This window comes from Lissotriton vulgaris, chromosome 8, assembly GCF_964263255.1.
Source record: "Lissotriton vulgaris chromosome 8, aLisVul1.2, whole genome shotgun sequence".
In the NCBI taxonomy this organism is placed as follows: Eukaryota; Metazoa; Chordata; class Amphibia; order Caudata; family Salamandridae; genus Lissotriton; species Lissotriton vulgaris.
This window is the reverse complement of record NC_141696.1, coordinates 106,824,706-106,852,308: the sequence shown is the minus strand read 5'-3', so window position 1 is coordinate 106,852,308 and position 27,603 is coordinate 106,824,706. Positions and strand designations below refer to the sequence as shown.

At 45.1% G+C, this 27,603-nt stretch overlaps 1 protein-coding gene across 5 annotated transcripts in view; it reads right to left on the bottom strand.

Annotated features, from left to right (window-relative positions):
• STIM1 (stromal interaction molecule 1) overlaps positions 1-27,603 on the bottom strand; it is a 274,811-nt gene that overhangs the window by 122,734 nt on the left and 124,474 nt on the right. For 4 of the 5 annotated variants that reach the window (XM_086933766.1, XM_086933768.1, XM_086933769.1 and 1 more), the window contains exons 4-5: positions 24,814-24,925; positions 22,790-22,905 (exon numbers count right to left, since the gene is read on the bottom strand). In XM_086933766.1, coding sequence (XP_086789892.1) covers positions 22,790-22,905; positions 24,814-24,925 — 228 coding nt within the window. Of the gene's footprint in view, positions 1-9,897; positions 10,010-22,789; positions 22,906-24,813; positions 24,926-27,603 lie in introns of those variants that run through there. The other variant, XM_086933767.1, reaches the window with a different exon arrangement.

The window sequence follows — 27,603 nt, the reverse complement described above, 5'->3', positions numbered from 1 at the left end:
TAGCAGTCTGGGAAAAGCCTCACCGAAAACGTATGTTTTCAGAACTCTTTTAAAGGATGCTGCATTTGACTGGATCCTCACGTCTGGGCTAGCACACATAGAAAGAGGAATACATTAGGAGAAATAAAGTTGGGAAGGGTGGAACTCTAAGAGTTTTACTACACAGAATTCCACAAAGTTACATAAAAATTCTGCGAGATTCCACAGACTTCCACAAGCATGCTGAATTTGGCCCGTTGTGCCGATATTTAACACCGGGAGCTTGTACCGCACTGTAAAACAAATGCGAACTGCACCACTCTACACGCCACCGGACGCAGCTTCTTTCTGTCACTTGAGTAGATTTTCTAATCGAGTGGCAGCTTTCTCGATGCAAACGGTCGCAACCAGCCACAAACAACCACGTTGAGAAAATCTCGCAAGGTGGCATTCTAGCACCCTAAAATCGGGCTAGAATGCGCAAATTCTCACTAGCGCCCGCCAGCTTAACGTTGGAGAGCCGCGAGTGAGAAAAAACTCCACCACACGGCAGTTGGCTGAGTTTTGATGGAACTTTTGCAAAACTCAACAAATTCTGCAGACAGAGCAACGTTTATTGCACACCCGTGGTCTGGACTACATAAGATTGTATCATCTTTGACCAAACTACACTTCTCAAATGAGTTTAAGGGGTTAAAAAGTTTACCCAAAAAAAAAATGTACAGATACTTTTAAAACAGTACATTTCGAACAACACTGAACCCCCCAGCCCCCCCCCCCTCCCCCCCATGTAGAGCTTGAGAAATAAACTGGAATAAAAACCCTGCTGCACTGCGAGGATTAGCAGAGTGTACAGCTTGACAAGTGAGGCTACTACCAATGGCCTCCAAATATAAGGAACCTGCCATTAATCACCTGATGACTGAAGAAAGGTCCAGAGTGAACAAACCTCATGTCATCGTTAACCCCTTCCACGCGGGCTAATTCCCCCACAGTGCGGGGGGAAGGGAGGCCGCTCGCAGCGCTCATGACGAGCCCAGCTCGTCGTGCTGCACAGTGGAGCTGTGCTCATGACAAGCTGAGCTCGTCACTCCACCCAGGGGAATTATCCCCGCGTGGGCGTTCCGCTGCAGTTATGACAAGCTCTGCTCGTAATGAGCACATCTCCACTGTGCTTCATGATGAGCTGAGCTCGTCATAAGCGTCTAAGGGGTTAACACCCATCATGGCGCAAACGACAGAAGTGTGCACCAGGGCCACACTGAAAGGTGGCATATGGTAGGGCTGTCTACATTTATATACAAAGGGCAGCTCCAGAGCTATAAACAAGCAATTTGAAGCGGCTAGAGGGAGCATCACCTGTTCTGCGGGGTCTTGGAATAGATGATTTGGCTCCCATAACTGTGCACCCTTTACCACAAGCGTGCAAAAACACTTAGAAAGACGGCGCCTTCTGGGTCACAGTCCTGGACTTCCCATTTGAGGCACTGATTGCGAGAAAATCAACCCATTTAATTTGTTCACTAAGGGCCCGATGTAGGTGGCCAATACCGGTCGGAAACGGCCGAATTCGGCAGTTTCCGACCGGTATTTGGCCTTTTGAGATGTAGGGGACCTTTTTTTGTACGATTCGGTATTTTACCAATTCGGTAAAATTACCGAATTTGAAAAATACCGAATCGGTAAGTTTACCGAGTTTTAAAATTCGGGATGTAGGTGGGACTCTTCTGAGTCCCACAGGCCCTTCAGATTCGGTATTTTAACACCCAATCCAATTGGGTGTTAAAATACCGAATCCAGGTGTGCATGCACATGTGTGCATGCACACCTATGCCATGTGACAGAAAGACATGCCCTTAGGGCATGTCTGTGTGCCACATGGCACACAAGCCAGTATTGGGGGTGCTAGAGGGTGTCAAAGTGACACCCCCTGCACCCTTGCAGAAATCGGTAATTACCGAATCGGTAAATACCGATTCGGTAATGCACATTGATTCCTATGGGCTTCAAGGCCCATAGGAATCAATGGGGGATACCGATTCGGTATTTACAGAATCGGTAAATACCGAATCTTACAGATTCGGTATTTACCGATTCTGAAATACCCACATCTCCCCCCCCCCCTCCAATTTACCACTTCTTAAATACCGAATCGGTATGATTCGGTATTTAAGAAGTGGTAAATTGGAGTTTACCTACATCGGGCCCTAGGAGAGCTAAGGAGCAGCGAATCTACAAGCGCTATGCAGATGGTGACCCCAGGGAGCTATATAAAAATAAAAAACATTTATCCAACTCCTTCAGCAGAATGTGCCACAATCATACTTTAGAAAGGCACAGTAGTCCTTTAGGTAAGGAGAGTGGCTAGGATTGGACAGTTCTTTCGGAGGCTTAGTTCTTGGCACTACAAAGGAGGGTGCAGATATCCAAGAAGTAGGATTTGCTCTTGTGCACCACTACCACTTCCTTCCTCTCCACACTGCACCGGTTTGTATTCTTGCAACAGCTATTAGAGGCTCAGGTGCTTTGGCGAGGGAATATCATATCAGCCCAGCTCGGTGGCATCAATATTTATGGTATCTACTGAAAGCAGCTGATCCTCCAGGGTTGGGCACAGTTTGGCAGTGCCCAGCCTGTTGACAAAACTGTCCCATTGCCCAGGGGGGTATGGCACTCAAACAATGGGTGTGTAGACAGTACACAAGTTGCTTTCTGGTTACAGTGTACATATTGCATGTGTGCAAACACAGAGGGAAATCAAATCTGTTTTCATTCTGTCATAGCAACTTCTTCACTTAGAGCTGAGCTCCTCTGCAAATCTTGTTTTAAGCACATTCAAACCCTAAGCTCTGCAATGTTTTTTGTGTGTTTTCAAGATCGCTCAATATAATCTAAATGCAGACGCAACCGTGCACGAGCATCACACAAGAACTAAAACTGGACTGCGTTGACCCTGGACTCAGCTGTAGCCTCCACACCTTACAACTGGATGCTGCTCCTACTCTCCTGTGGCCTCCATACCCACAACTGGGTGCTGCTTCTACTCTGCCTGTGGCCTCCATACCTACAACTGGGTGCTTTTCTACTCTGCCTGTGGCCTCCATACCTACAACTGGGTGCTTTTCTACTCTGCCTGTGGCCTCCATACCTACAACTGGGTGCTGCTTCTACTCTGCCTGTAGTCTCCATACCTACAACAGGGTGCTGCTTCTACTCTGCCTGTGGCCTCCATACATACAACTGGGTGATGCTTCTACTCTGCCTGTGGCCTCCATACATACAACTGGGTGATGCTTCTACTCTGCCTGTGGCCTCCATACATACAACTGGGTGCTGCTTCTACTCTCCCATGGCCTCCACACCTCAACTGGGTGCTGCTTCTGATCTGCTATTGCCTCCATGTCTACAACTGGGTGCTGCTTCTACTCTGCCTGTAGTCTCCATACCTACAACAGGGGGCTGCTTCTACTCTGCCTGTAGTCTCCATACCTACAACTGGGGGTTGCTTGCCTTCTGCCTGTAGTCTCTATACCTACAACTGGGTGCTGCGTCTACTCTTCGCGTAGCCTCCATACCTACAACTGGGTGTTCCTTCTACTCTCCTGTGGCTTCAATACCTACAACTGGGTGCTGCTTCTACTCTGCCTGTAGCCTCCACACCTCCAACTGGGGGCTGCGTCTTCTCTGCCTGTGGCCTCCAAGCCTACAACTGGGTGCTACTTCTACACTGCCTGTAGCCTAAATACCTACAACTGGGTACCGTTTCTACTCTGCGTGTAGCCTCCACACCCACAACTGGGCGCTGCTTCTACTCTGCCTGTAGCCTCCACACCTCCAACTGGGGGCTGCGTCTTCTCTGCCTGTGGCCTCCAAGCCTACAACTGGGTGCTACTTCTACACTGCCTGTAGCCTAAATACCTACAACTGGGTACCGTTTCTACTCTGCGTGTAGCCTCCACACCCACAACTGGGCGCTGCTTCTACTCTGCTATAGCCTCTGTACCCATAACTGGGTCATACCTCTACTCTGCTGTGGCCTCTATACCTACAACTAGATTCTGCTTCTAATCTGCTGTGGCCTCCATACCTACAACTGGGTGCTGCTTCTACTCTGGCCTCCATGCCTACAACTGGGTTCTGCTTTTACTCTTCTTGTAGGCTTCACACCTGCAACTAGGAGCTACTTCTGCTTTGCTTGTAGCCGCCACACCTACAACTGGGTGCTGCTTCTACTCTTCGCGTAGCCTCTATACCTACAAATGGGTGCAGCTTCCACTCTGCCCGTAGTCTCCATACCTACAACTGGATGCTGCTTCTACTCTCCTGTGGCCTCTATGCCTACAACTGGGCGCTGGCTTCTACTCCCTTGTGCCCTCTATGCCTACAACTGGGCACTGGCTTCTACTCTCCTGTGGCCTCCATGCCTACACAACTGTGTGATGGCTTGGAACCTCCTGTAGCCTCTATGCTTACAATTGGGTGAGGACTTTGAGTCTCTTGTAACCTCAAAACCTTCAACTGGGCGTTGCCTTACACACTCCTGTCCCACGACACTTACAACTGGGGAAGGCCTGGACTCTCCTGTACAGCGACACTTACAACTGGGGGATGGCCTAGACTCTCCAGTACCGCGACACTTACAACTGGGAAAGGCCTGGACTCTCCTGTACAGCGACACTTACAACTGGGGGATGGCCTAGACTCTCCAGTACCGCGACACTTACAACTGGGGGATGGCCTGGACTCTCCCGTACCGCTACATTACAACTTGGGGATGGCCTGGACTCTCCGGTACCGCAACACATACAACTGGGGGATGGCCTGGAGTCTCCGGTACTGCGACACTTACAACTGGGGATGGCCTGGACTCTCCGGTACCGCGACACATACAACTGGGGGATGGCCTGGAGTCTCCGGTACTGCGACACTTACAACTGGGGATGGCCTGGACTCTCCAGTACCGTGACACTTACAACTGGGGGATGGCCTGGACTCTCCGGTACCGCAACACATACAACTGGGGGATGACCTGGAGTCTCCGGTACCACGACACTTACAACTGGGGGATGGCTTGGACTCTCTGATACCGTGACACTTACAACTGGGGGATGGCCTGGAGTCTCCGGTACCGTGACACTTACAACTGGGGGATGGCCTGGACTCTCCGGTGCCATGGCTTATTCAGACATACGCATAGTCCACAAGTCTTTGTGGTATCGGTTAAAGTACGGCCCCATGCTATGTCATCTTATACACCTAGCGAGTATCCTCGTGTAGATTGGTTCCCATTGCGGTATTTGCGCTAGATAATAGTCCAAAATTTTAATTTAGAGTGCATTTTCCCACATGTGTATGTGTTTTGGGACTTTGTCCCAGTCATTCGGTGTTTGTCCCTGCTTCCTTCACAGATTTCCTCATGTCGTTGTTATTACCCCTCATCCAGTGAACCCTTCACATCCATCTTGAGGTAATTATTCATTGGTGCTCCTGCCTTTCAGTGCCAGTCATTCAACCTTATTCTAGTAACTTATAGTTTCGTCTTGCCATATTTTTCTCCGTCTACAGAATTATCATGACTCCATTTTACTCCAAATCCATGTGTTTATAGTGATTACTGGCTTAACCACAATCCTCGTTGCATCTGCTTCTAAGGTAAATACCATTGGGCTCCAGGCGCTTGATATTTATTTGTTAACATACCTCCCTGACGCATGTCGGTCCACTGTGTTTCACTAGAATCCATTCCCGCTAAGCCATATATACCTTTGGGACCCATCACGAGCATCTCTACACAATACTCTAGAGGTAATAATCCTTGGGTTTTATTCTCTTTTTCGTCCCACTTCTTTTAACCATGGTTTCTTACTTTTGCCGGTTACTCATTTTCTAATAGATGCTCGCAGTATCATGTATACCTGTGGGATCTGCCCTGAGTATTTTATATCGTTGGATGCAAACTTTAGGGGTAAGCTGGCACCGCTATGTTCCATGATCTCGTGTTAATCGTGTGATCCTTTTAGATCCCTTTGTCCTTTTCAATCTACTTACACCACATTTCCTGCTTTGGTACTATTCAGCCTCATTAGCATGTCAGGCTTGTCAGTTGCCATTATTACCTGTGGTCCCTTTTATCGTGGGCGGCTGATTATGACTTGATAGAGAGTGTTCTGCCAGCTATTCTCAATCTATTGACTGTTGCATTATCTTTTTACATTCTATATAGTATTCATAACATTATCTATTCCGATTAGGACACTATATTCAAGAATTGCCATCCAGTGCAATTTGTGTCTTATTTGGTTAGATTATTCGGTCATCTTTGATTTCGGTAAAATAGTCCATCTCATAGTCCTTTTTGCCATTTTGGCTATCTATTTGTAGCCTACTACTGGTTTAGGGATTTCCTCACATCTAGGTTCAGCATGAAACTAAGTCACCTGTGGATGTTGGTATACTTATCTGTACACATACCACTTTCTCTTTTTATAGCTCTTTTTATAGTTTTTTTTCTTATTCACTTTTCATGCACTTATGGGCACAAGAAGATCATTTATGTATAAGTATTCTTAATTCTTATTTCCTGTTTCTGTCTCTTATCTCATCTCTCTTATCTTTATGATGGTCGGCTCATCTATGTGGAGGCAGTAATTTTTAATAATATTCTGATAATATTGTATTTTTGGTATGAATTTTAGAGTACTGACACTTAGATAAGATGTATCTTGTTTTTACAGAAGTACATTGGAGGTGGCTATCCTGAGGAAGGCAGTTCTCTGCCGAAACGCGCATTGAGACATCTTGGAAACCACCCTTCAATTATAGAGATCCATGAGATTCTATTGTTCCAATCATCCATTATGTGTATTAGACATCAAATCTGTTTAGGATGCTGATATTGTACTATATATACACAAATAATAACTTTAGTACAAAGTATGAGTGTATGGATGAATGAGTGTAGTTAGTTTGGTGTACAGCTTCTGTTTTTTTATTTATAGGATATAAAAAATGTCTTACAAAATATATATATCGGAACAAATAATTTTATAATTTTTGTATCCATAGTGTCACTGCCTTTATTAATATAAATTTCTTTAAATTGTCTATGAAGTAGCCTTAGGAATTTCACAGCAGGATGGCATGGACTCTCCGGTACCGCGACACTTACAACTGGGGGATGGCCTGGACTCTCCGGTACCGTGACACTTACAACTGGAGGATGGCCTGGATTCTCCCGTACCACAACACTTACAACTGGGGGATGGCCTGGACTCTCCTGTACCGTGACACTTACAACTGGGGGATGGCCTGGACTCTCCTGTACTGCGACACTTACAACTGGGGGATGGCCTGAACTCTCCTGCATCCTCAATACCTATTAGTGTGTGATGGCTTGTAAACTCCTGCAGCACACTCATGCTGCCCACTATAGTCCCTGTTTGAAACAGCATCCACCCTATAAAAGCACCATTTTATGATTGCCGCATATTTTCTGTAACAACATTGCAGACCCCCCATCCCCAGTGACTGTGCCTTGAAAGAAGGTGAGTTTGAAGCTACGGAAACAAATACAGTTTGAACCGGAAATACATGTACACAGTGGCATAAATCCATCAGCTGTCATCTCACGCTACCCTTTCTAGACTCTCTCCTACTCTACCCCTCCTTGCATCATCTGACACCTCTTTTTACTATCCCCATCCCCTAAAACAAACCTTTCTAAACTCTTCCCATTGACTCCACCCCTCCAAAACTCCTTTTACTCATCCATAAGCCTACTCCTACAGCTAAGACCTAAAAAATAAAATACAAAATAAATAAATAAAATCTGTCACTCTTTTATCCCTCCACTATCCTTTTAATCAAAATTAACAGACTAACATGTTCACTTCTCAAATTCCATATTCAACTATACTAATTCACCACTAATCCTTTACTGTGTTCCAGAGTAGCGTGCTACTTGCCAATAAAGAGTCAACACCCATCAGGGTTACAAGTGCTATATAAATGCAAACCTTTTTCCATTTCTACCCCTCCCCAACCCTTCTCAATCCAAACAACTGACTAACATATCTGTAATGATGAAATGTCCACAAGAGATGATGTAATTCAGAGATGCTTTATTCCAAGTTATGTAGAGAGACCCCACCAGGAGCATCCAACATGGTGCTCAGCCCAGCCAACTGTAATCTGTCAGGCAGATCACCAACATTCTGATAGATGCATCACATGAGCATTCCAATAGAGGTAGAGAGGGATAGCATAGAGAATACCAAGATACTACATTATCCTCTCTCCTTAAACAGAAAACAAAAAGCTAAAAACAGCAACGGAGAACAGGAGAAAATGAAAGCAAGTAAATTGAGCAAAAGCGGAAAAAAGAACAGTAAAGAGGAAACACCCTTAAAAAGAGAACAAGAGAGAAGAATGGAAAAAACGTATAAACCATCCACCCTTCTTACACCATATAAACCATCCTCTCTTCTTATAGAACTTTAAAAGGAAGAAAATAATAGAAAGCAATAAGAAAAGAGACAGAACAAAAGAAACCTTCATTTCAAGAACAAGAAAGATGAGGAAGAGTAGAGGTGAAACCTCATCTAAACACTATTACCTCTAAGCAAAATACAATTACGTAACACAAGAGATAACAGTGCAAGAAGTTGCAATAAAAATACGTCAAATCTAAACATACTTAGCATAGAAAGCATAAAAGCACATAAATAGAGAAACATAAGCTAAATATGTGGATGTAAAACTTTTAAAACCTAAATGTGAATAAAAACACAATAATGCTATAGGACTATAACCCTAGCAAAACTCCTCTGAAGGAGACAAAAATACACACACCCAACAGGGCACAAAACACTGATGTGGTGCCAGGTGGGACTAAAACCCACTACAGTAAAATGGGACTTGAACCCATAGCAAAAACATTTAAATAAAGTAGAAGGGACTAAAACCCACTACAATCAAATGGGACTGTAACCCATCACAAATACACAGAAATAGCGCAAGTGGGACTAAAACCCACTGCAAGCAAATGGGACTTCTGTAACCCATCGCAAGTACACAGAAATTGCGCAAGTAGGACTAAAGCCCACTGCAAGCAAATGGGACATGAACCCATCGCAAAAACATTAGAAAATAAGCAAATGGGACTAAAACCCACAGCAAACAAATGGGACTGGAACCCATAGCAAAATAAACAGGTAGGACTGAAACCCACAGTAAGCAAATGGGACTGGGACCCACCGCAAAAGACATTTAAATTAAACAGATGGGACTAAAACCCACTGCAAGTAAATGGGACTAGGACCCATCACAAACATTTAAAATACACAGGTGGGACTGAAACCCACTGCAAAAACAAAGAAATGTAAGCAGGTGGGACTAAAACCCACAGTAAATGAATGAAACAAGACGTTATAGTACACAACAAAGTACCCATAGAATATGTGGCCTGTGAGGAGGAAAATCACTACACAGGAAAAACGAAGCACACCTCCTGCCGCCCTGCGCCTACAAAGTGCTATTCTTGGACATGTAAGCACAGCATTAACAAATATGTAAGCACTGCACTACCCTTCAATGTAAAAGCAAATAAATACATGAAGAAGTGCAGCACAAGAGTGAAAAAGAACACACAATAGCACTCAGATATGTTTTTTACGCCGGAGCTCGATCCTTGCCCCCGAGCAAAATAACCTCAATACAATGAATAAGCTAAAACAAATGCATGAAAGAACTGTTACTAGTGAACGCCAACTTGAAAATAAAAAAAAAACGAGTCACAGAGGTTTGGCTTCTCATTTTCCAGAAGGAGTGAAGAAAACAAAATGCTCCGGCAAAAGTACCTTTGATTTATGACAGAGCTCCGTAAGACTCCGTCAATTTCATTAAGAAAGGGCACAGTACCTTAGATTAGTCATAGCGCTTCATTGAGGGAGAGGGTAAATGTCACGTCATGTATCTCCCTGTCAGCTGCATCGCATTGGCATGACGACTGAGAAAGGGAGCCTAAATTGCATGAAACAAACTCCAAATGACGTTGAGGCAGACCACGAAAATGGCGCTGAATACAAGGACTCCCAAAACAACGTGGCGGCACGTACAGTGGCGCACAGCAGGGTGGCTCACGGCGCGTCCCCACAGCAAACGACATCGGAGAATCTGGCAGAGAAGAGGGACGTCACAGGAGCTCCGTAGAAGAAAGCAGGTTAGAGCGCCTGCACACACGTGCTGCATTTTTAATTGAGGAAACTGACAGTTGAACTGATGATAGCTACTTAGGCTTGTTTTTCTCTCAAAAACGATAAAAAAAAATAATGAACATATAATAGTATCACCATAACTGCCTTTAAACTCTGGTATGCCATGATGATTTAAACTGCTCTCAGTCACACGTTTGTAAAAAGTCAAAAGAAATTCTTTACTGCGCAATTTAGACATCGTGTGGTCTAGTAAAAGCAGCAGGAATGATCCTTTGTGAGACTGCAGAGAAAACACACGGTGCTTTGTGCTTTTGAAAAAGAAGGGAAAAAAATGGAAGGTACTCTGTAGAAGCAGCAGACAAGTTCAAATCCTCTGGGCAAAGAAAAACTTTAAAAAGAACAAATTTTCAATCGATAAAAGTCACTGCTGGACATATAACCATACTAGGTTAGGCAGAATTCTTCCCCAAACCGCGTATATGAATAAAGACAATGCCTACTCTCATGTAAAGGCATAACACAAGATGAGCCAGGAGCAGAAACGATTCTGGTTTAACCCTTTAAAGGGCACAGCTCCAACACAGCATAAAGTAGACTCTCCTTGTAAATAGGACAAAATGGAGAGTTGCCCAATAAAATGCTTACCCTCATGTGAGGATACAGCGTGAGTCCCAAAGTCACGACAAACAGGCTTACCCAGCGTCAAGGCACAGCTCCAACTTAAAATTTGTAGACTCACAGGTACAGAGGACAACTGCCAGACTGCTGTGGGCGACCGGTTGTAGGTCACTGGTGGAGTCATGCTGGCAGTTGGGGTAGCTTTTCTTGTTGCAGGAGGTCCTTTCATAATTTGTAGATTTCTTTCTCAATATCTTGTAGTTTGAAGTCCTTCTTGACTTGACAAAAGTAGGTTCTTTCTTAAGATTGTCGCCAATATGTAATGATGAAATGTCCACAAGAGATGATGTAATTCAGAGATGCTTTATTCCAAGTTATGTAGAGAGACCCCAGAAGGAGCATCCAACATGGTGCTCAGCCCAGCCAACTGACATCTGTCAGGCAGATCACCAACATTCTGATAGATGCATCACTAGAACATTCCAATAGAGGTAGAGAGGGATAGCATAGAGAATACCAAGATACTACAATATACACCACTAAAATTACTCTCATGTTTCACCGCACTAATTCAACACTAATCCGGATGGGTTCCAGAGTAGCGTGCTACTTGCGTTTCAAAACACCATCGGGGGTAGCAAGCGCTATATAAATACAAACCTCTTTCCCTCTTCAATCTCGCCACCTACCCTTCTCTACCCAAATAACTGAACAACATATCCACTACTCAAATTACTTCATATTTTACTATACTAATTTTCAACACTAATCCTTTATGGGTTCCAGAGTGGCGTGCTACTCGCCAGAAAAGCGCTTCAACACCCATAAGGGGTAACAAGTGCTATATGAATGCAAATCTTTCTTCCCCTTTTATCCTCCCGCAATCCTTCTATCTCCAAGTAACAGACTAATATCCACCACTGAAATTACCTCATATTTCACCATATTAATTCACCACTAATCCTTTATGTCTTCCTGAATGTCGTGCATCAAAATGCGCTCCTCTATCCTGCTATCATTCCAAATCCAAATAACTGAGTAACCTATCCAACAATTAAAATGTACTTGCATGTTTCACTATACTAATTCAACACTAATCCTCTATGGGTCGCGGAGTAGCGTGCTACTTGCCGAAAAAGCGCTTCGACGCCTTGTCAGGGGTAGTAAGCGATATATATGCAATTACAATACAATCTGAGGACACGCCCTCCGTTATTTGGGATGAAAGGTTTAACAGAAGGAACCGAGACATCAATCAGTAGATTTGTAGAGCCTTCTTGTTGCCCGTGAGGGTATCCAGGCGCTGACATCCCACAAACATGTCGTCACGCCTCAGCCATGCACTCCCTTTAATAAACATTCTCACACTGCATCTGGCGCCCCTCCAGGGGGTGGGGAGGCTGGGAACCCCCAAGAGAGGGAGGTGATCAACCTGTGTCCACGACAACCCTACCAAGGCCCGAGGGGTTTGTAGAATCCCTGGCAAATGGTGCTTTATTGTCGAGTGCCGAAAATCTCAAACAGTCAATGCCTTTCCAGAAGAAAAAGTCAAATGTATACAGAAGTAGAAATAACAGCTTTGCTATAAAACACATATTGAAAATATGAATCACTTATGTAAAGCAAAGTGGGATTACAATCCACAAATAATGTTGTCCGTTCACACACACACACATATATATATATATATTGTAGAAGATTATTTAACTACCAAATATTTTGATATATTTGAGGCTTTATTCTGCGCATAAACAGCAGGTTTACTGCGCTTGAGCCAGAATTACAACTCCGTTTTTTATTTGTGATTCTTTTAGTGATAGATTAGATTATATATATTCAAGTTAAAAATGGTACTCCTACATTTTGCTATAAATACTTAGTTACGATACCGAGGTAGCTGATATTCTGTTGACCTAATTTTAGTAGGGCCATATTTAAAACATGATATCCTAGTAGAACCCCCTGAGATAGGAAACTGCATGGACATACTAGGCCTGGGTACTCTTGTGTACCTTTCGGCATTTCACAATATGCTCGTTACAAGAAGTTCCAGAAATGGTGCTATTGCGCCTGGTTGATTAATTAAAGTCTGTCCGTGCAAACATCCTACCGTGGAAACCATGTGAACATCCAGAGCAGCAGCTGTTCACAGCACTTGTATTTATGATCTATCTATTTTTTTGCGAGCGAAAGGTATCATTGTGTTCAAATGGACGCAATGCCGCATTTTGAGGTGCTGATTTTGATTTCACGTAGACTTGCGGGATTTTAATTCTTCTAAACTCTGGGTAATTACGCAAAATGAAATTAGGCACATTTTGCACACATATAGTTAATACCACCTTGAACATCCTGAATTCATGAAGCCTACATTAGTAGTGGCTGTGATGTGTGTGCATTAAGCCCAATAAATAGATTTAGAGAGGGATGGGACACATCCCTCGGCACAAAAGTACTGAAGATGCAGGAGTAACACTGGGGAACACAAAGGGCTTGTGCATAGACAATTGGGAAGAACTATACATGGGAACCACTGGAGGAAACGGAGGGCAGCATTCACTGCACTGGATAGGAGCCATTAATGGTGAAGGAGGGACAATTCATTCACTGTGACGTGGAGTGGAAGCAAAATGGGCCCAGAGAACAGAAAAGCGCCCCCCAGTCTATGGATCAAGAGTCAGAAATGCCCAGGCACACCACCTTCCTGGGTGCCCGGTGGTAAGTGGACTTGGTCAATATGACCTGTTTATTTCTCTATCTCAAGCTTTAGCATATAACTCAATAGTACGTGGCTTCACACTGTTTAAATGAGCGGAAATGGGTAATACAATTCAAAGCTGTTGCAAACAGGGGCTGCAATTTTTTTTTACCCACAGCGATCACTTCACAGAGGTTCTTGAAAAGAGTGAAGAAAGCAGATATAAAACGAGTAGGCAAGGGTGCAAAAGCATTAAAAGGAGCCGGACCGGCTGTCAGAGTAAGGCCAGTACTCTGTGGGATACTATAGTAAACAGATGGAGTACGAATCACGTCTCGAGTATGAAACAACCATGAAAAGCCGTCCAAAAGATGTCACAGCCCCTTCTAAGGCAAAACTGAATAGGTTGTGTTGACAATGGTGACATTCTATGGCACAGGTGGTCATAGTTTGTGCCACAGTATGACAATCTCAGGAGGAGCCACGAACAATGACCCATAGTGAAGCAGGGCGTACTCCCTAAATAACTACGTCAATCTTGGGTACTAACGCAATGGTTGCATCCAGAAGGAACAAAGAGTAAAACCGTATATGATATGAATGAGTCCAATATCCATGACAAATACTCCATGGACATAAACAATGTGCCTAAATGCACACAGAGTGGTGAACCTCTAAATAAAGAACTGGCACCACTCGGTCCACTCCCAAGGTCTACACGTAACCCACGTGTACATATTCACTTCTAGTTTTGAAGGCCAGAAATATTGGTGCTGCCAAAGTGAGTTTCTCACGTTTTAATCAGGGCAATCAGGCTTTCCGTCTCTGCAAGTCTTACCTTGTCCAGGGATAAAAATAATTACGCAGCCTTACTTTCAAGGCTGCCATTGTGTGCTACAGCAGGCATTTAATAGCAGAACCATTTGTTGGGGCTCTTGAATTTACACAGCTCTTTAAATATTTACAGAAAACTGAGTTTGTTTAAGCAACGCGCATCCAGTCACTGAGGCCTCTGGGACTAGCTCAATTAATAATCCCTAAGTTCCTCTCCCTACAGCCTTCGTGTATTTATGGGCTTAATTGAAAAGCGTGAGAAATAGTTTTGATAGGATTTTTTTTTTCGCTTTTATTCCCAGTTCGCTTTATGTTCATTGTTGGTCCATGTTGGACCCGGGGTCTCCGGTCCACTTAGGGTAGCTTGGCACAAGTGATAAGGCCTTACTCCAAAGCAATGTGGTGTGCTTGCTTTACACTTAAACAGTAACCCAACGTATTTCCCACTTAAAAACGACACCAGACCATCTTTAGAAAAATATGGAAAAGCTTTATCTCTTGTTTATAGTTCAACTTCAGTTTTTAACAGTGAAAATCTCACATGATAGACATTTCCAAGTATGATTAATCAAAGCATTCGAACATCACATTCCCTTTGTTCACAATTCAGTACCCAACAGATGAGATGAGCTGGGTAGTTCCTCTTAATCCTTAAACTCTAGCAGTTACTTTACAATTTTAATGTATCAAGCAGCAGGCCACATTTCAAAAATAGAAAGCACAGATATTCCTATAAATTTGCAAAAGACGTTGTCACATATATCAAAGAGTTGTTAATAAGATTTCGTATTCCAACTAGGCAGCCATTCAGTTCGTTTCAATTAGAGCTTCTAATAAAACCCCACAGTGAGATTAACTTTGGTGTTCCAGAGTTACTTAATTCTCTCTATTGCCTGCACATTCCCTCTCCAGTCCTGTTACGCATTCCATGTGAGAATCCAAGTTTGATTACCACCCCAGGCCTCACTTCCAAGGGTTGTGACAACAATTTCTCTCCTCTAAGTGACTCTAGGCCAATCTATCTGGTGTTTTACTATCCCCGACTCTGAATACAACTCCTCAAATTATTCCCCACTCAGTGTTGACGGAAGGGAAACTCTTTAACACTCGGGTCAATTCTACCTCACGCGAGGCTCTCTCCGGCTCTTAGAACAGAAGGAGCCGACAATCCATTCAATCCCTGCCCAGTCATTTGTCTGCACTCGGGGCTGGGAACGGAAGGCAGATACGGTGGAAACAACCGGCCAGAATCCCAGGCCGGTTAAGCTTTTCCCTTACCCCCGCATCTGGCACCTTCCACCGCGTCACCGCCTCTGGCAAGCCGGCCGCTTCCTGATTCCGGCACCGGCCCTCATTCCTCCCCGATGGGTGGAGCTGACGACGCCCACCAGCCCAGGCAGAGAACAACGGAGCGGTCCGCTTTCAATTCAAGGCTCGCCCCATTTAGCTCTCAATGTGGAGCGCGATCGGCGCCTTGGCCTGACTGGGACCCAGCGGTACCACAGGACACACAGGTTCTCGCTGGTCGACTCTTCAGAGGGATCACGGTATCGGTGGAATTCTCCCCTTCCTCCCTCCTCTCCCTTACTATCTGTGGCTGATAAAGGGGGGGGGGAACAGGTTGTTTAACACCCAGGGTGATGTAGGTTTCTCTTTAACCCCTGCGTTTCCTCTGCACAGACAGTCAACTCGGAGGGATTCTTTCCTTGGACAGCTGTTAGTACGATGACATCCCCATTACTCTCCCAGGTAGGAACTTGGTCTTGAGGAACTGGGTCCTGAGGAGATCTTAAGAGCCTCACAGACCATATTCACTCCGCTAGGAGGGCCAGTAGCAACGCCGGTCCCCTCAGGGTTTGCACTCACCACCTTTTCACCGAGGTGACGTGTTGTCCCTCTGTGACCTGGCGATCTCCAAGTTCAAGGGGGGAATAGAGATCATGAACCACTCCCCACTTTGTTACTGGGTCCTCCTGATCCTGCTCACAGCTGGGTCAGTTCAGCCGGTAGAGAGGCAGATTCACCACACCTGGCAGCAGCTCCTCAGAACCATCAGCCTGGTCAGGATCACCCTTCCACATACACAGAAGTCTGCACTCCAGTCAGTTTCTTAGAGTGGACAAATTGGCCGACCAGTGAGCTACTTATATAACCTTGGTCCAGGTCACCAGAAGGTTCTAGATCCCCCTAATGCTAGCCTATGGGCCATGGCTCTGAGGTAACTCCTGACAGGGCAACCATTTTGGATACTCAATAGGCCACCATTTTAGATAGGACACACCTGCGCCTCAGCACTGTTTAGCAGTGAGGAGACGCCCGGAGGTTTTAAAAGTCAACATCGAAAAAAATAGAGTAGACAAAAAAAAGAAAATGGAAGGCAAAAAGGGGAGAAAAATAGGGAGGGACCACCCAAAGGGCTGACAGGTCTAACAGTCCCAATCTGGTAATTAAAAATGTCAACCAGCCTGGCTTCTTAATAATCCTCCACCAAGTTGTTGAGTCCTGCTCAAGTGATAGCTCATGTCGCCGGGCCTATCGCCATGTGGACTGAAAAGCAATGGGATGGTGAGGACCTCCCCTACATAGGAAGAGGACAGACCCCACAAGGTCGAACCACCTGCTCTCCCTGAGACACAGGTATACGCTGCCTGAAGTCCTAAGGAACAGCTAGTGAACATTGATACTCCCACCAAGTCCGCAGGGCGACAGGATCTTCTCCACTAAGCCAGACATAACCTAAGAGAGGGTGGCAGAGAGAGGATGCATGAAAAGGGCGCCTGTCCACTGCACCCCCAATACGTCACCCTGGCGTGTGGTCGCACTAGTGTGCCATCACCCGGGCGGGAGGCTGGTCCTCCTGGCCCGTGGACACTGTACTCAAGGGCTCAGGTCTTCCACATTTTACAAAAGATTCTAGGGCCTTTGTTAATGTTAACACATTCTGGGGCGGTGGGGTGCATGTCAGAGGGAGGAGTTTTGGTTTTCATGTGGGAGTTCCCTTTAAATGGGAGTGTGTGCAGTATGCAGGCTCGAAGAGGCAGCTCTGAGTCCTGTAGTCACTTCTCTGGTGATCAGGCCCACTGGGAAACATTCCCAGAATGATAACAATCTGTTTGCTTAATAGCTTCCAGTTTATTTACTGCAGATTCTAAAAGGGCCAGGCATGCACAGTCCGCTCCGAAGCACTACAAATGTCTATTTGAGTAATGAAAAATGACTCCGATAATCTAAGTAAGAGGGGCGCTTCTACTTTATCAGCACACCGAGCTCTGTGGGGTGGCCTAATGCTAAGGACAGAGTTTTAATAAGTACAAGCTGGGGGGTCTGCTAGTCAGATTTACGTGGATCCAGGCCTCCATAGCATATCCCATGAGCGATTCAACATTGATAACAAATTATTGTGACGATTGATTAAAGAAAAGAGCAGGAGCGGTGCCAGGCCATCGTGATGAAGTATTAACCAGAGGGCCTACTGCGAGGTGCCTGTCCCCGCTATTAGGCCCAGTTCTGCCACCTTCCAACCCCGGCACAGAGGAGCCTTGTCAAATTCAGCACAACTCTAGGAACTTCGATCCACCATGTAAAGTTTGCAGAAAACATGGACAATAAAGGCTCATTGGCAACAAAGTAACAGCTGCTCCTGGGCCGTGGTAGAGCGGTGCATTAAGACCTTAGGACGCATTTGAAGGACTAGGGCAACTGTTCAGACCCAAAGAAGAGCCAATAGAAATCAGAGGCTCTGGGAGGTATACAACTGCCCCACTGGGGAACTCTAGACACTTCCAGAGGGATAGAAACACCAAAAGCGCAAAGCAATCAACGAAGAAACAGACTCCCTTTTCTCTTTAGCAGGATCAGAAGGAGTTCTTGGAAAGAATTTGGATGAGTTTCCTCCTCAGGGACATGGACATCCTTTGAGGAAGAAGAATTTTAAGTCCTAGGAGGTAATCTGCCCTCACTGGAAACACACAGAGCTAGGAGACTGAAAAACCTGGTGCTCACCGACTTCTTGATCAAATGATCGCTGCGTTGATTGGGCCACTTGTGACACTTCATACAGGTCTAGAGGTAAACCAGCTCAGGACCTAAGAGTCTAGGAATGGATAAAGGTCCCTTACTTTGAGAAGGTGATCGGCTTTCAGTAAGTGTGACCCATGGCTTGTGACTCTTGCGCAGACATTTGATGGGGTATTTGCCAGGCATCTACAAAGCATAGTACCCCCTTTTGGCATCATTAACAGCATCTTTGTTATCAGTAGAGAGGATATCGAGGTAACTAAAGGAAGTGTCTCTCGCTCATGGTACAGTACCACATTTTAGGACTAAATTTGGCACCAGGGCCAATATGTAGTCTAGAGTAAGAGGAGATTAGCCAGCAGGTGAAACAAATCTTTACTTTCTTTTTTATGAGATTTCTACTCAAGTCTGCAAGAAATAAAAGTCTACACGTGCCAGAGAGGCTTCCAGGCATTATGATATCCATTAACAGTTTTGGAGAGAGGAAAAGAGGTGGTTGGTTGAAGGTTTCCCACACAAAGGGATATCTTGGTGATGCCCGCCAACCTTTGATGAGCTATCAAAACATGGAACCTTTTGGTTAAAAGCACACATCAAAAGCTGCAGGATGCTTACATCAAAAAACTCATCTGACAGAAGAACAGATAGAATTAAAAACCTGAAGGGAGAGGCCGAAACCCACCAACTAGGTTGTTTGGGTCATATGATTGCTCTGCCAATCTGCAAAGTGGTGTTTCAGATCTTTCTAGAGCTCGGGCTACCATAACTAATGATGGGAAAACAATAACTAACCTGAAGCAGTGGAGTAAATGCCTCAAGCAATTCCCTGCACGTAGAAGAAAGAGCTTGAGGGGGGACCTCTGATCAATGCCTTCGCAATCTCCTACCCCAGTCTTTGCAGAAGCCGTGTAAAACTGAGATTGTAGCAGTACCCACAGCAGGGCAGTGTCCTACTGAAAACAGTGCTGGAAGGTCAATAACGATGCGTAGGTTTAAAATAAAGTGAAAACTGCTAAATTAAAATAATGGAAAGAATGCTCACATACAGCAGTAAAGTTGGTAGGTGTGTATAACATGCTAAATCCTCCCTTCTATGCATTTTTCCTATTAAAAACCGAGAACAGTTCATCATCCCTCAACATGTATTGGTCTCAAAGAGGCATTGTTGTAGCCAATGTACAAACAACAGTTTTGAATTCTGATACATATTGGCCCTGGTGCCAAATTTAGTCCTAAAATGTGGTACTGTACCATGAGCGAGAGACACTTCCTTTAGTTACCTCGATCCTGATAAAAAAAACAGGTATCATACAGCTAGAAATCTCTACCACACTGCATGTAGAAAAGCTCGCACTACATATGTAGCCACGACTATAATGGAAGCTGCGAATAAATCAAAAACGCTGTTTAATACAGTTAAAGACGTCGCAGGGGCTCAAACAACTGCTCCAACGCGACCCTTAAACATGAAGCAATGCCAGGACTTAGCTCAATTTTTCTCTGATAAAATTGACAAATTGATTGTCGAAATAGATAAAAACACTTCGACAACTGCCCCTAAGGAAGTCTGGGAGTACACTCCATCCATAAATCAGACCCTCCATAAATGGCCCCCTATTACAATTGATGCTCTCATCTCAATTATGAAGACGATAAAATCTGGCTCTCCACAGGATCCCATTCCTATCAAGATAATAAAATCACTTGACACGCCTGCCCTCAAAATCATTGTGGACACCCTAAATTCTTCTTTAGAGCTTTCTACAGTGCCAAAGATATGGAAACATGCTATAGTGACACCTCTGTTAAAAAAACCTACAGCTGATCCGGATAAATTGGCCAATTATAGGCCTATTTCACTCCTTCATGCTTTTTCCAAATGCTTGGAAAGACATGTACATTCAGCCTTGACGCGTTTTTCAGAGGAAAATGCTTTACTTCACCCCATCCAGTCAGGTTTCCGGGCGGGTTTTTCTCCAGAAACTGCCCTATTGGGTGTTTCTGAAACCATGAGGAAACTCCTCGACGATGGTCAAACGGTTGCGCTTATTTTACTTGACTTAAGCGCAGCCTTTGACACCGTATCGCATAAAAGACTGATCACTCTACTGGAAAAAAATGGAATAGGTGGAAACGCACTGCAATGGATTAGATCCTTTCTGAGTCATCGGACCTTTCAAATATCATCGGCAGCGGCATGTTCGGGAACCTTCAATTCCCCTCATGGAGTACTGCAGGGCTCCATCCTTAGCCCGCTCTTTTTCAACTTATATCTTAGACCCCTAGCGGATCTAGTGGAAAAAGCGGGTCTAACCTTCATGTCGTATGCCGACGATTCTCAGATTGTGTTCTCACTATCTGAACCCCAAACTTCTTCTTCATCTCTCCTTAAAGCTGGCTTGCTATCCATTTTCAACTGGATGTCAACTAACCAGTTGGAATTAAATGGAGATAAGACGGAGATTCTCCTTTTGGGCAGGCAACCAGAGCTTTGGAACTCTTTACATTGGCCTGCCCAGATGGGAAATCTCCAGACACCAGTGCCGCAGGCAAGAAATCTGGGTGTTATCCTGGACAACTCACTGTCCATGAAACAGCAAGTCAATAAAGTAGTGAGCCTCTGCTTTACTATCTTGAGATGACTCAAGAAGATCCTTTGGATGCTGCCCAGCCCTATGCAGAAAACGGTGGTCAATGCCTTAATTACATCTCGGCTTGACTACGGGAACATCCTGTATTTAGGTGCAAATAAAGCAGTCACAAAAAGACTGCAGCTTGTACAAAATGCGGCTGCTAGTCTTCTCTGTGGCATACCAAAAAATAGCAGCGTGTCCCCTTACTTGCGTGAATTGCACTGGTTGAGGGTGGAGAACCGCATTAGGTTTAAAGCCCTAAACTACATGTTTAAAATCAAAGCAGGCACCGCTCCTAAATATTTGCAGGAGCTAGCTTCCCCCTACATCCCAAATAAAAATTTACGATCAAAAGCAGCAGAAAAATTCTGTGTCCCCAGATTTAGGCTGGCCAGGATGGGAGGCAAATCTTTTGCCTACCTGGGTCCCGTCATTTGGAATACACTCCCAATTCAAATACGTAAAGAGCAAAACCCTCTCAGATTTCGAAAGGAGATAAAAACCTGGCTGTTTAACCAGTAATCTGATCACTTACGCTGTCTACACTTTCTCCAGGCTGTGTGTTAGGCGCCGGGAAACCCTTTTTGGGTAGCTGTTGCGCCATATAAGTTGATAAAATAAAATAAAATAAAATAAATACAAATCAAAAAATAACACTGCACCAGTTAAGGAACCTCCCAATTATGTCCTCGTCTTTGTGTAGCGCAGACCATAAACTAAGGTGCCTCTCGGGCTCACAGCACACAACAAAACTGGTTTAACTGAGCAGTCTTTTGCACCCCATGTACCAAATCCATGTCAGACGTTTGACATGATTGCGCTGAATAGCAAAGTATTACGTTTTAATGAGGATTTTACACTTGAAATAGTTAAGTATCTATCTATGCATTGTCGATTTGGTACAAAACACTTAGTTTGAAAAAGGAATAAACAAATAACCCAAAACTTTTTTTTGATCCAGCCTTGACCTGGGCAACAGTTTGACTTTGGCTATTACCTTACCTTCCTGAACTGGAAAGATTTACTATTGTAATCCAGTCCTTTCAAAGTGGGAGATCACACCAGGTAGCGGTAAGTTGCAGTAGTGTTCGAAGTTGGACATTTCACAAAATGAGATGGGATAACAGGACCTCTAATAAAGCAGGCCATTTGGCACCATATATCCAGAGCTCATGAGAATGAACACAATAAGCATCCTTAAAGCAACACAGCTGAGCTGGGAGCCAATGAAGAAAGCTTAGTGGAGGAGAAAAGTCTGATACACAGTCTGATACGTTCTCGTGCGAAGATCAATGGACCAACAACATTTTTAACCCTCTTGAGCACCCGACGCGACTGATAGGCACTGGAGTACAGAAGGATCAGACGAGTGCTTGTGTGTCAAACGTTAGTCCAAAGGGTTCGATCTTGAGGATACCTGCCCAAGATATATTTAATTATGATTCATTTAAATGGGACTCTTGTGTACAGCCAGTGGTTATCCTAAAACTCTACCATGGCTGAGTCTGTAGGCAACGCTGGACATTTACGGTGGAGTGCAAGTAGGAATTGAGCAGTTCCCCATCAACATCTACAATAGATTTACATTTCCACCAGAGCTGGAACTCGAAAGGCATGAGTGGAGTGTTGAGTTGCAATAATACCAAGTACAGGGTGGGGAATCTCATTGAGCGGTAACAGTAGCATCTTAATACCAGTCTGGCAAATGTCTCAGTCTTCTGAAAGTGATCAATCTTCTACTCCACACAATTTACTTCACAAACATTCTATCAATAAAATAACGGAGAATTACTCACACAGTGGGGGACCAAACAGCACGGTGTCCAGCGCTTTCAGCTGTAGCTTCTGCCGGTGGCTCCTGTCGGTCATCTTCAGCACAGTGCCGGTCATGGTGGCGTTGGTTATTGCCAATCTGTAGGAAACGAGAAGGAGGTGGTTTCCCATGTGTGTCACAAGAGGTGCTTGATCTACGAATCTTCGGTCTGGTGGCCAACGGTCTAATAAGAAGTCAATGCCTCACTGACATCGATGCAAGGTGAGAGATTTACACATGGCCCAGATAAGCGTTCAGGTGGAAGAAGCTGCTGAAGAAGTGCAGCACACAGACTCAGTTCTTGAGAACACACCAGGCACCTTCGAGGATGGTCACTCGAACCAGCGCCACCGGAACTGCAACAGCAGAATTGTGCACGATCCAACACCCTCCTAAACGTTAGCTTGCCACAATCCCTTCAGAATACCATAGAAGATACAGTTGAAAGCTAGCTTAAAATGCCAATTTCTGTCCCAGTGGTAGTCTATCTGGCCACTTTAGAAGATACTGGTGGCACACGACCAATTCCCTGTACAAACCTTGTCCTTGTACAAACCTCGCCTCAAAAGCATATGTCTCTCTGCCAAAGACACAGGAGTGCAAGGACAGTGATTCAAAGTATCCTCTTCAGCCAAGTAAAGGAAGATCTGAGGGACAAGAAATGGCAGCTTGAAGACCATTTTGACTGGCTCTTTCAAGATGGGCATTGCTTAACAGGGGCTTTAAAACTTGAATATAAGCATGGAGTGCATGGGGAAGGAGTTTTGGTTTATTTGGGTGTTCCCCCTCAACCCATATAACAAGTAAATAAAGAAAATAAATAATGTGGATATGAATGTCGTTTATCTTCTTACGTGAAGCTTTCTGCAGAGTCAATATCTGCTCAATTCAGGACAGAAGTGTCCTGACCACTCACTGCCTTGTCACTATTTTGACAGTCGATGAGAGTCTTTGGCCAATAAACATATGTGTGTGTGTGTGTGTGTGTGTGTGTGTGTAAGGGCAGGTGTTCAGAAAGGGCCTCAGTACCAGGTGCCACAGAGCAGAAGGAATCCTATGATCACGCTGAATGAGACAGTCATCAAAAGGAACTTGTGTTACAGCAGTACTGGCCTGGGCACAGCGCGCACTGACCGGGGCACAGAGTGTCTGCTGAACTTAGAACACAGTACTGACCTGGGCACAGCGTACCACTGGACTGAGCACAGAGAGTACTGACCAGGTTACAGCGTGCACTGGCCTGGACACAGCACGTCTGCTGAACTTCGCAAACAGTACTGGCCTGGGCACAGCGTGCACTGACCGGGGCAGAGCGTGTCCACTGAACTTAGTACACAGTACTGACCGGGGCACAGCGTGTCCACTGGACTGAGCACAGAGCGTACTGACCTGGGGCACCTACTGAACTTCGCGCAGAGTGTACTAAACGGACAGCAGAGTACTGAACGGACAGCAGAGTACTGAACGGACAGCAGATTAATGGCCTGGACATGGCACGCCCCCTGGACTCCGCACAGACAGTACTGACCTGGGCACAGCGTACCACTGGACTGAGCACAGAGAGTACTGACCAGGTTAGAATGTGCATCGACCTGGGCACAGCGTGTCCGCTCAACTTAGCAAACAGTACTAGCCTGGGCACAGCGTGCACTGACCGGGGCAGAGCGTGTCCACTGAACTTAGTACACAGTACTGACCTGGGCACAGCGTGTCCACTGGACTGAGCACCGAGCGTACTGACCTGGGGCACCTACTGAACTTCGCGCAGAGTGTACTGAACGGACAGCAGAGTACTGAACGGACAGCAGATTAATGACCTGGACATGGCACGTCCACTGGACTCCGCACAGACAGTACTGACCTGGGCACAGTGTACCACTGGACTGAGCACAGAGAGTACTGACCAGGTTAGAACGTGCATCGACCTGGGCACAGCGTGTCCGCTAAACTTAACAGTGCTGACCTGGACATGGCGCGCCCACTAGACTCTGCACAGACAATACTCACCTGGGCATAGCGTGTCCGCTGAGCTGCAGCTTGCGGAAGGTTTCTTCATACTGTGGGAGCTCCACGTAGGTGATTAGCCACTGGACCACCTCCTCCACTGTCCAGTTGTACACTGCAGGGAACAAAGCACAAACAGCAGTGAACACCCACTTCTAGTCTAGCGCTTTTACATAAAGCGTGCTGTGAACAGCGCCGCTACAACTGTTTAACCGCACAGCCGTGCACCACAGAAAGAGGCACTTTAGCAATAATCAGTGCACCAAAAGTGTACCACAAGTGCCACTGGAGGCCAGCGGGCAGCAACTGCAGCACGTGCTGCACCAGTTCATGACAAGCACGCCACCTAAATCATACCAAACAATGCTCAGGAAGAGGGGTGTCAGCACATGGGTTTTCCTTTCTCAATGTCTCTTTACACACCCACATGCATATATTTTTTTGCATGCTGGGTGTCCAAGGGCTGCTCATGTTAGCCCATTGGAAGCGGTCATACTCTCATTTGCATTCGAAAGGCCATCTCTGCCCACTCACCCGCTGGGCTGTTTAACCCAGGATTGTTGCAAAATAAAATGTAGCTCCTGACTTTGTGCCTTTTTAAAAATGTTGTATTTCACAAGTCCGCCCAATGGCACTATGACATATGGTTCCTGGCTTTTCACTCAACTGCAGGTTGGATTGTGGGGCTTGTAGTCCTGTTTTTAAGACTTTTATTGTGGCTCAGAATCCCAGAATGGAAAGTGTAAAGTATGGAAAGTCTGCAAAGTGCCATTTTCTAAAATGCCAGAATTAGCTGCAGGTGTTATACGTGGCATGGAGCCACTGGTCAGCTTTAAAAAAAAAAACATTACAACACATTATCGAGGACATTTTAAAAGCCACTTGTTTCGCGTGCAAAACCAAAAGGAAAGCGCCCATTTGTTTTGGGTTGGTTCCCACATTTCATGGATTAAAACAAGCGTTGGCAGTGACAATGGTTGTCTTTTGTGGATTGGAACCTTTTATACTTATCTTCACAACGAAATAAAGGTACACTAGATAGCAGCAGCGCAACTTTAACGCAAAGCGTAAGTAAAAGGCAGGCGGCAGTAACAGAAGGAACATAACTCTCTCACATACAGGACAGGCAGAACACAGATAGCTAGCACACTGAAGAGGGAATAAAATGCATGAAAGCGCTGTTGGACACTTTCCGTAAACAAACATACAAGAAGCACAAAAACTCATGGAAGAAACAGTCAAGGCTAGTATGTAATAACCACATATTTGTGTGCCTCGCCTGCTAGCATGGCAGGCTTCACCTGTAGTTTTCACATGTAGCACCTGGAAGCGCCCAAGAGCGCCTGGTCACTAGTTGTAAATTCTCGGTGTGCACCTGTTACAACGCATTTTTTACAACGCACTACCACTACAACGCAGGCATTACAACGCATACCATTACAACGCATTGCGCTGGGGGGCGCTCTAGGATAAGAGGTAAGTTTAATTTACTATCCAACACCTTCCCTAGGGTCCACGGGGACTGGAGTTAGAATAGTAAATTATACTTACCACTATCCAGCACCCCAAAGCGCTATGCGTTGTAATGGTATGCGTTGTGAATACCGCGTTGTAATGGTATGCGGAGTAAAAGTATGCGTTGTAACGTCATACATCCTAAATTCTCCTAGTTACGGCTTCCCTAGATTGGGTGAGGTTAGGTCTCAAGTCCATACTTATGTTCTCCCTTTGTTAAACTATCAGACCTATATTAAGATGGTATGTGGGTGTTTTTACTGTAGTCTCCCAACCACGATATTAAACAAGCATTTTCAATGCAATAGGTCCCGCTTTTGCGAGCGTTTAAGCGATTGGCATTGTAAATGACAATGTCTTTTATTTATGTTTTTAAACCCAACACATATCTAGAAGGCATTGTTACTTTTAATGCCAATATCTCAAACTCTCGCAAATGCGAGAGCACTTTAATGTTGGCCACGCTCATTTCTTTAAACGCTGATCGCCGTATTCAGGTTACAGTGAGCAACATCTAAACAAATGGGCATGACGATATTAAAGTGAAAGCGCATATGGTGCACTTGCACACATAGCAAAAACAAATTATTAATGTAGAAACATGCTGCAGCGCGACGGCTGAAGTGAAAGCGGCCGGATATTAATCAATGAAATAAATAAGCATGTAAAATAAATTATTAAAAAGCGCAGATGCTCAACTGAAAGCGGACTGCGCCGTAAATGAAAACTCATAGAATAAGCGCGGCTGCTATAGTTAAAGTGGACCGCTTAATTGCAGGCGACACCTTTCTTTGTAATAGATCGCAAGGGAAACAACAGGACACATCACCAGTGCGTGGCCCCATGCTGGTGGGCTGAGTGCGAGGCCCTGTGCCGCTGCCCATACCTAGCGCCGGCCCTGTACCAAGTTATATAGCAGACCATGTAACGACACCAGTAAAAGGTCCAGCCCTAATGGGAGGTAACAAATGCAGACAAGTACTCGGAGGCCAACCTTTCTTGAAGGACGATGACACAAGCCAACTACAAATATGGGGGGGGAGAGTGGGAGGGCTTCAAAGCCATACCCCACTACTGCATGCCTCGCAGCACGCATGCGCTAGCCAGGCTGGACCACCGGGTCTTGCTTCTCTTTTCCATCCACGTTTCAGCGCCTGTATATTGCACCTGTTGGACTAGGGGTCTTCCTCAGGACTAGAGGCACCTCACATTAAATATTGTGAAGAGTCCCTGGTGTTTACTAGCGTTAGAAGGGAAGAATGAACAATGACCCCATGT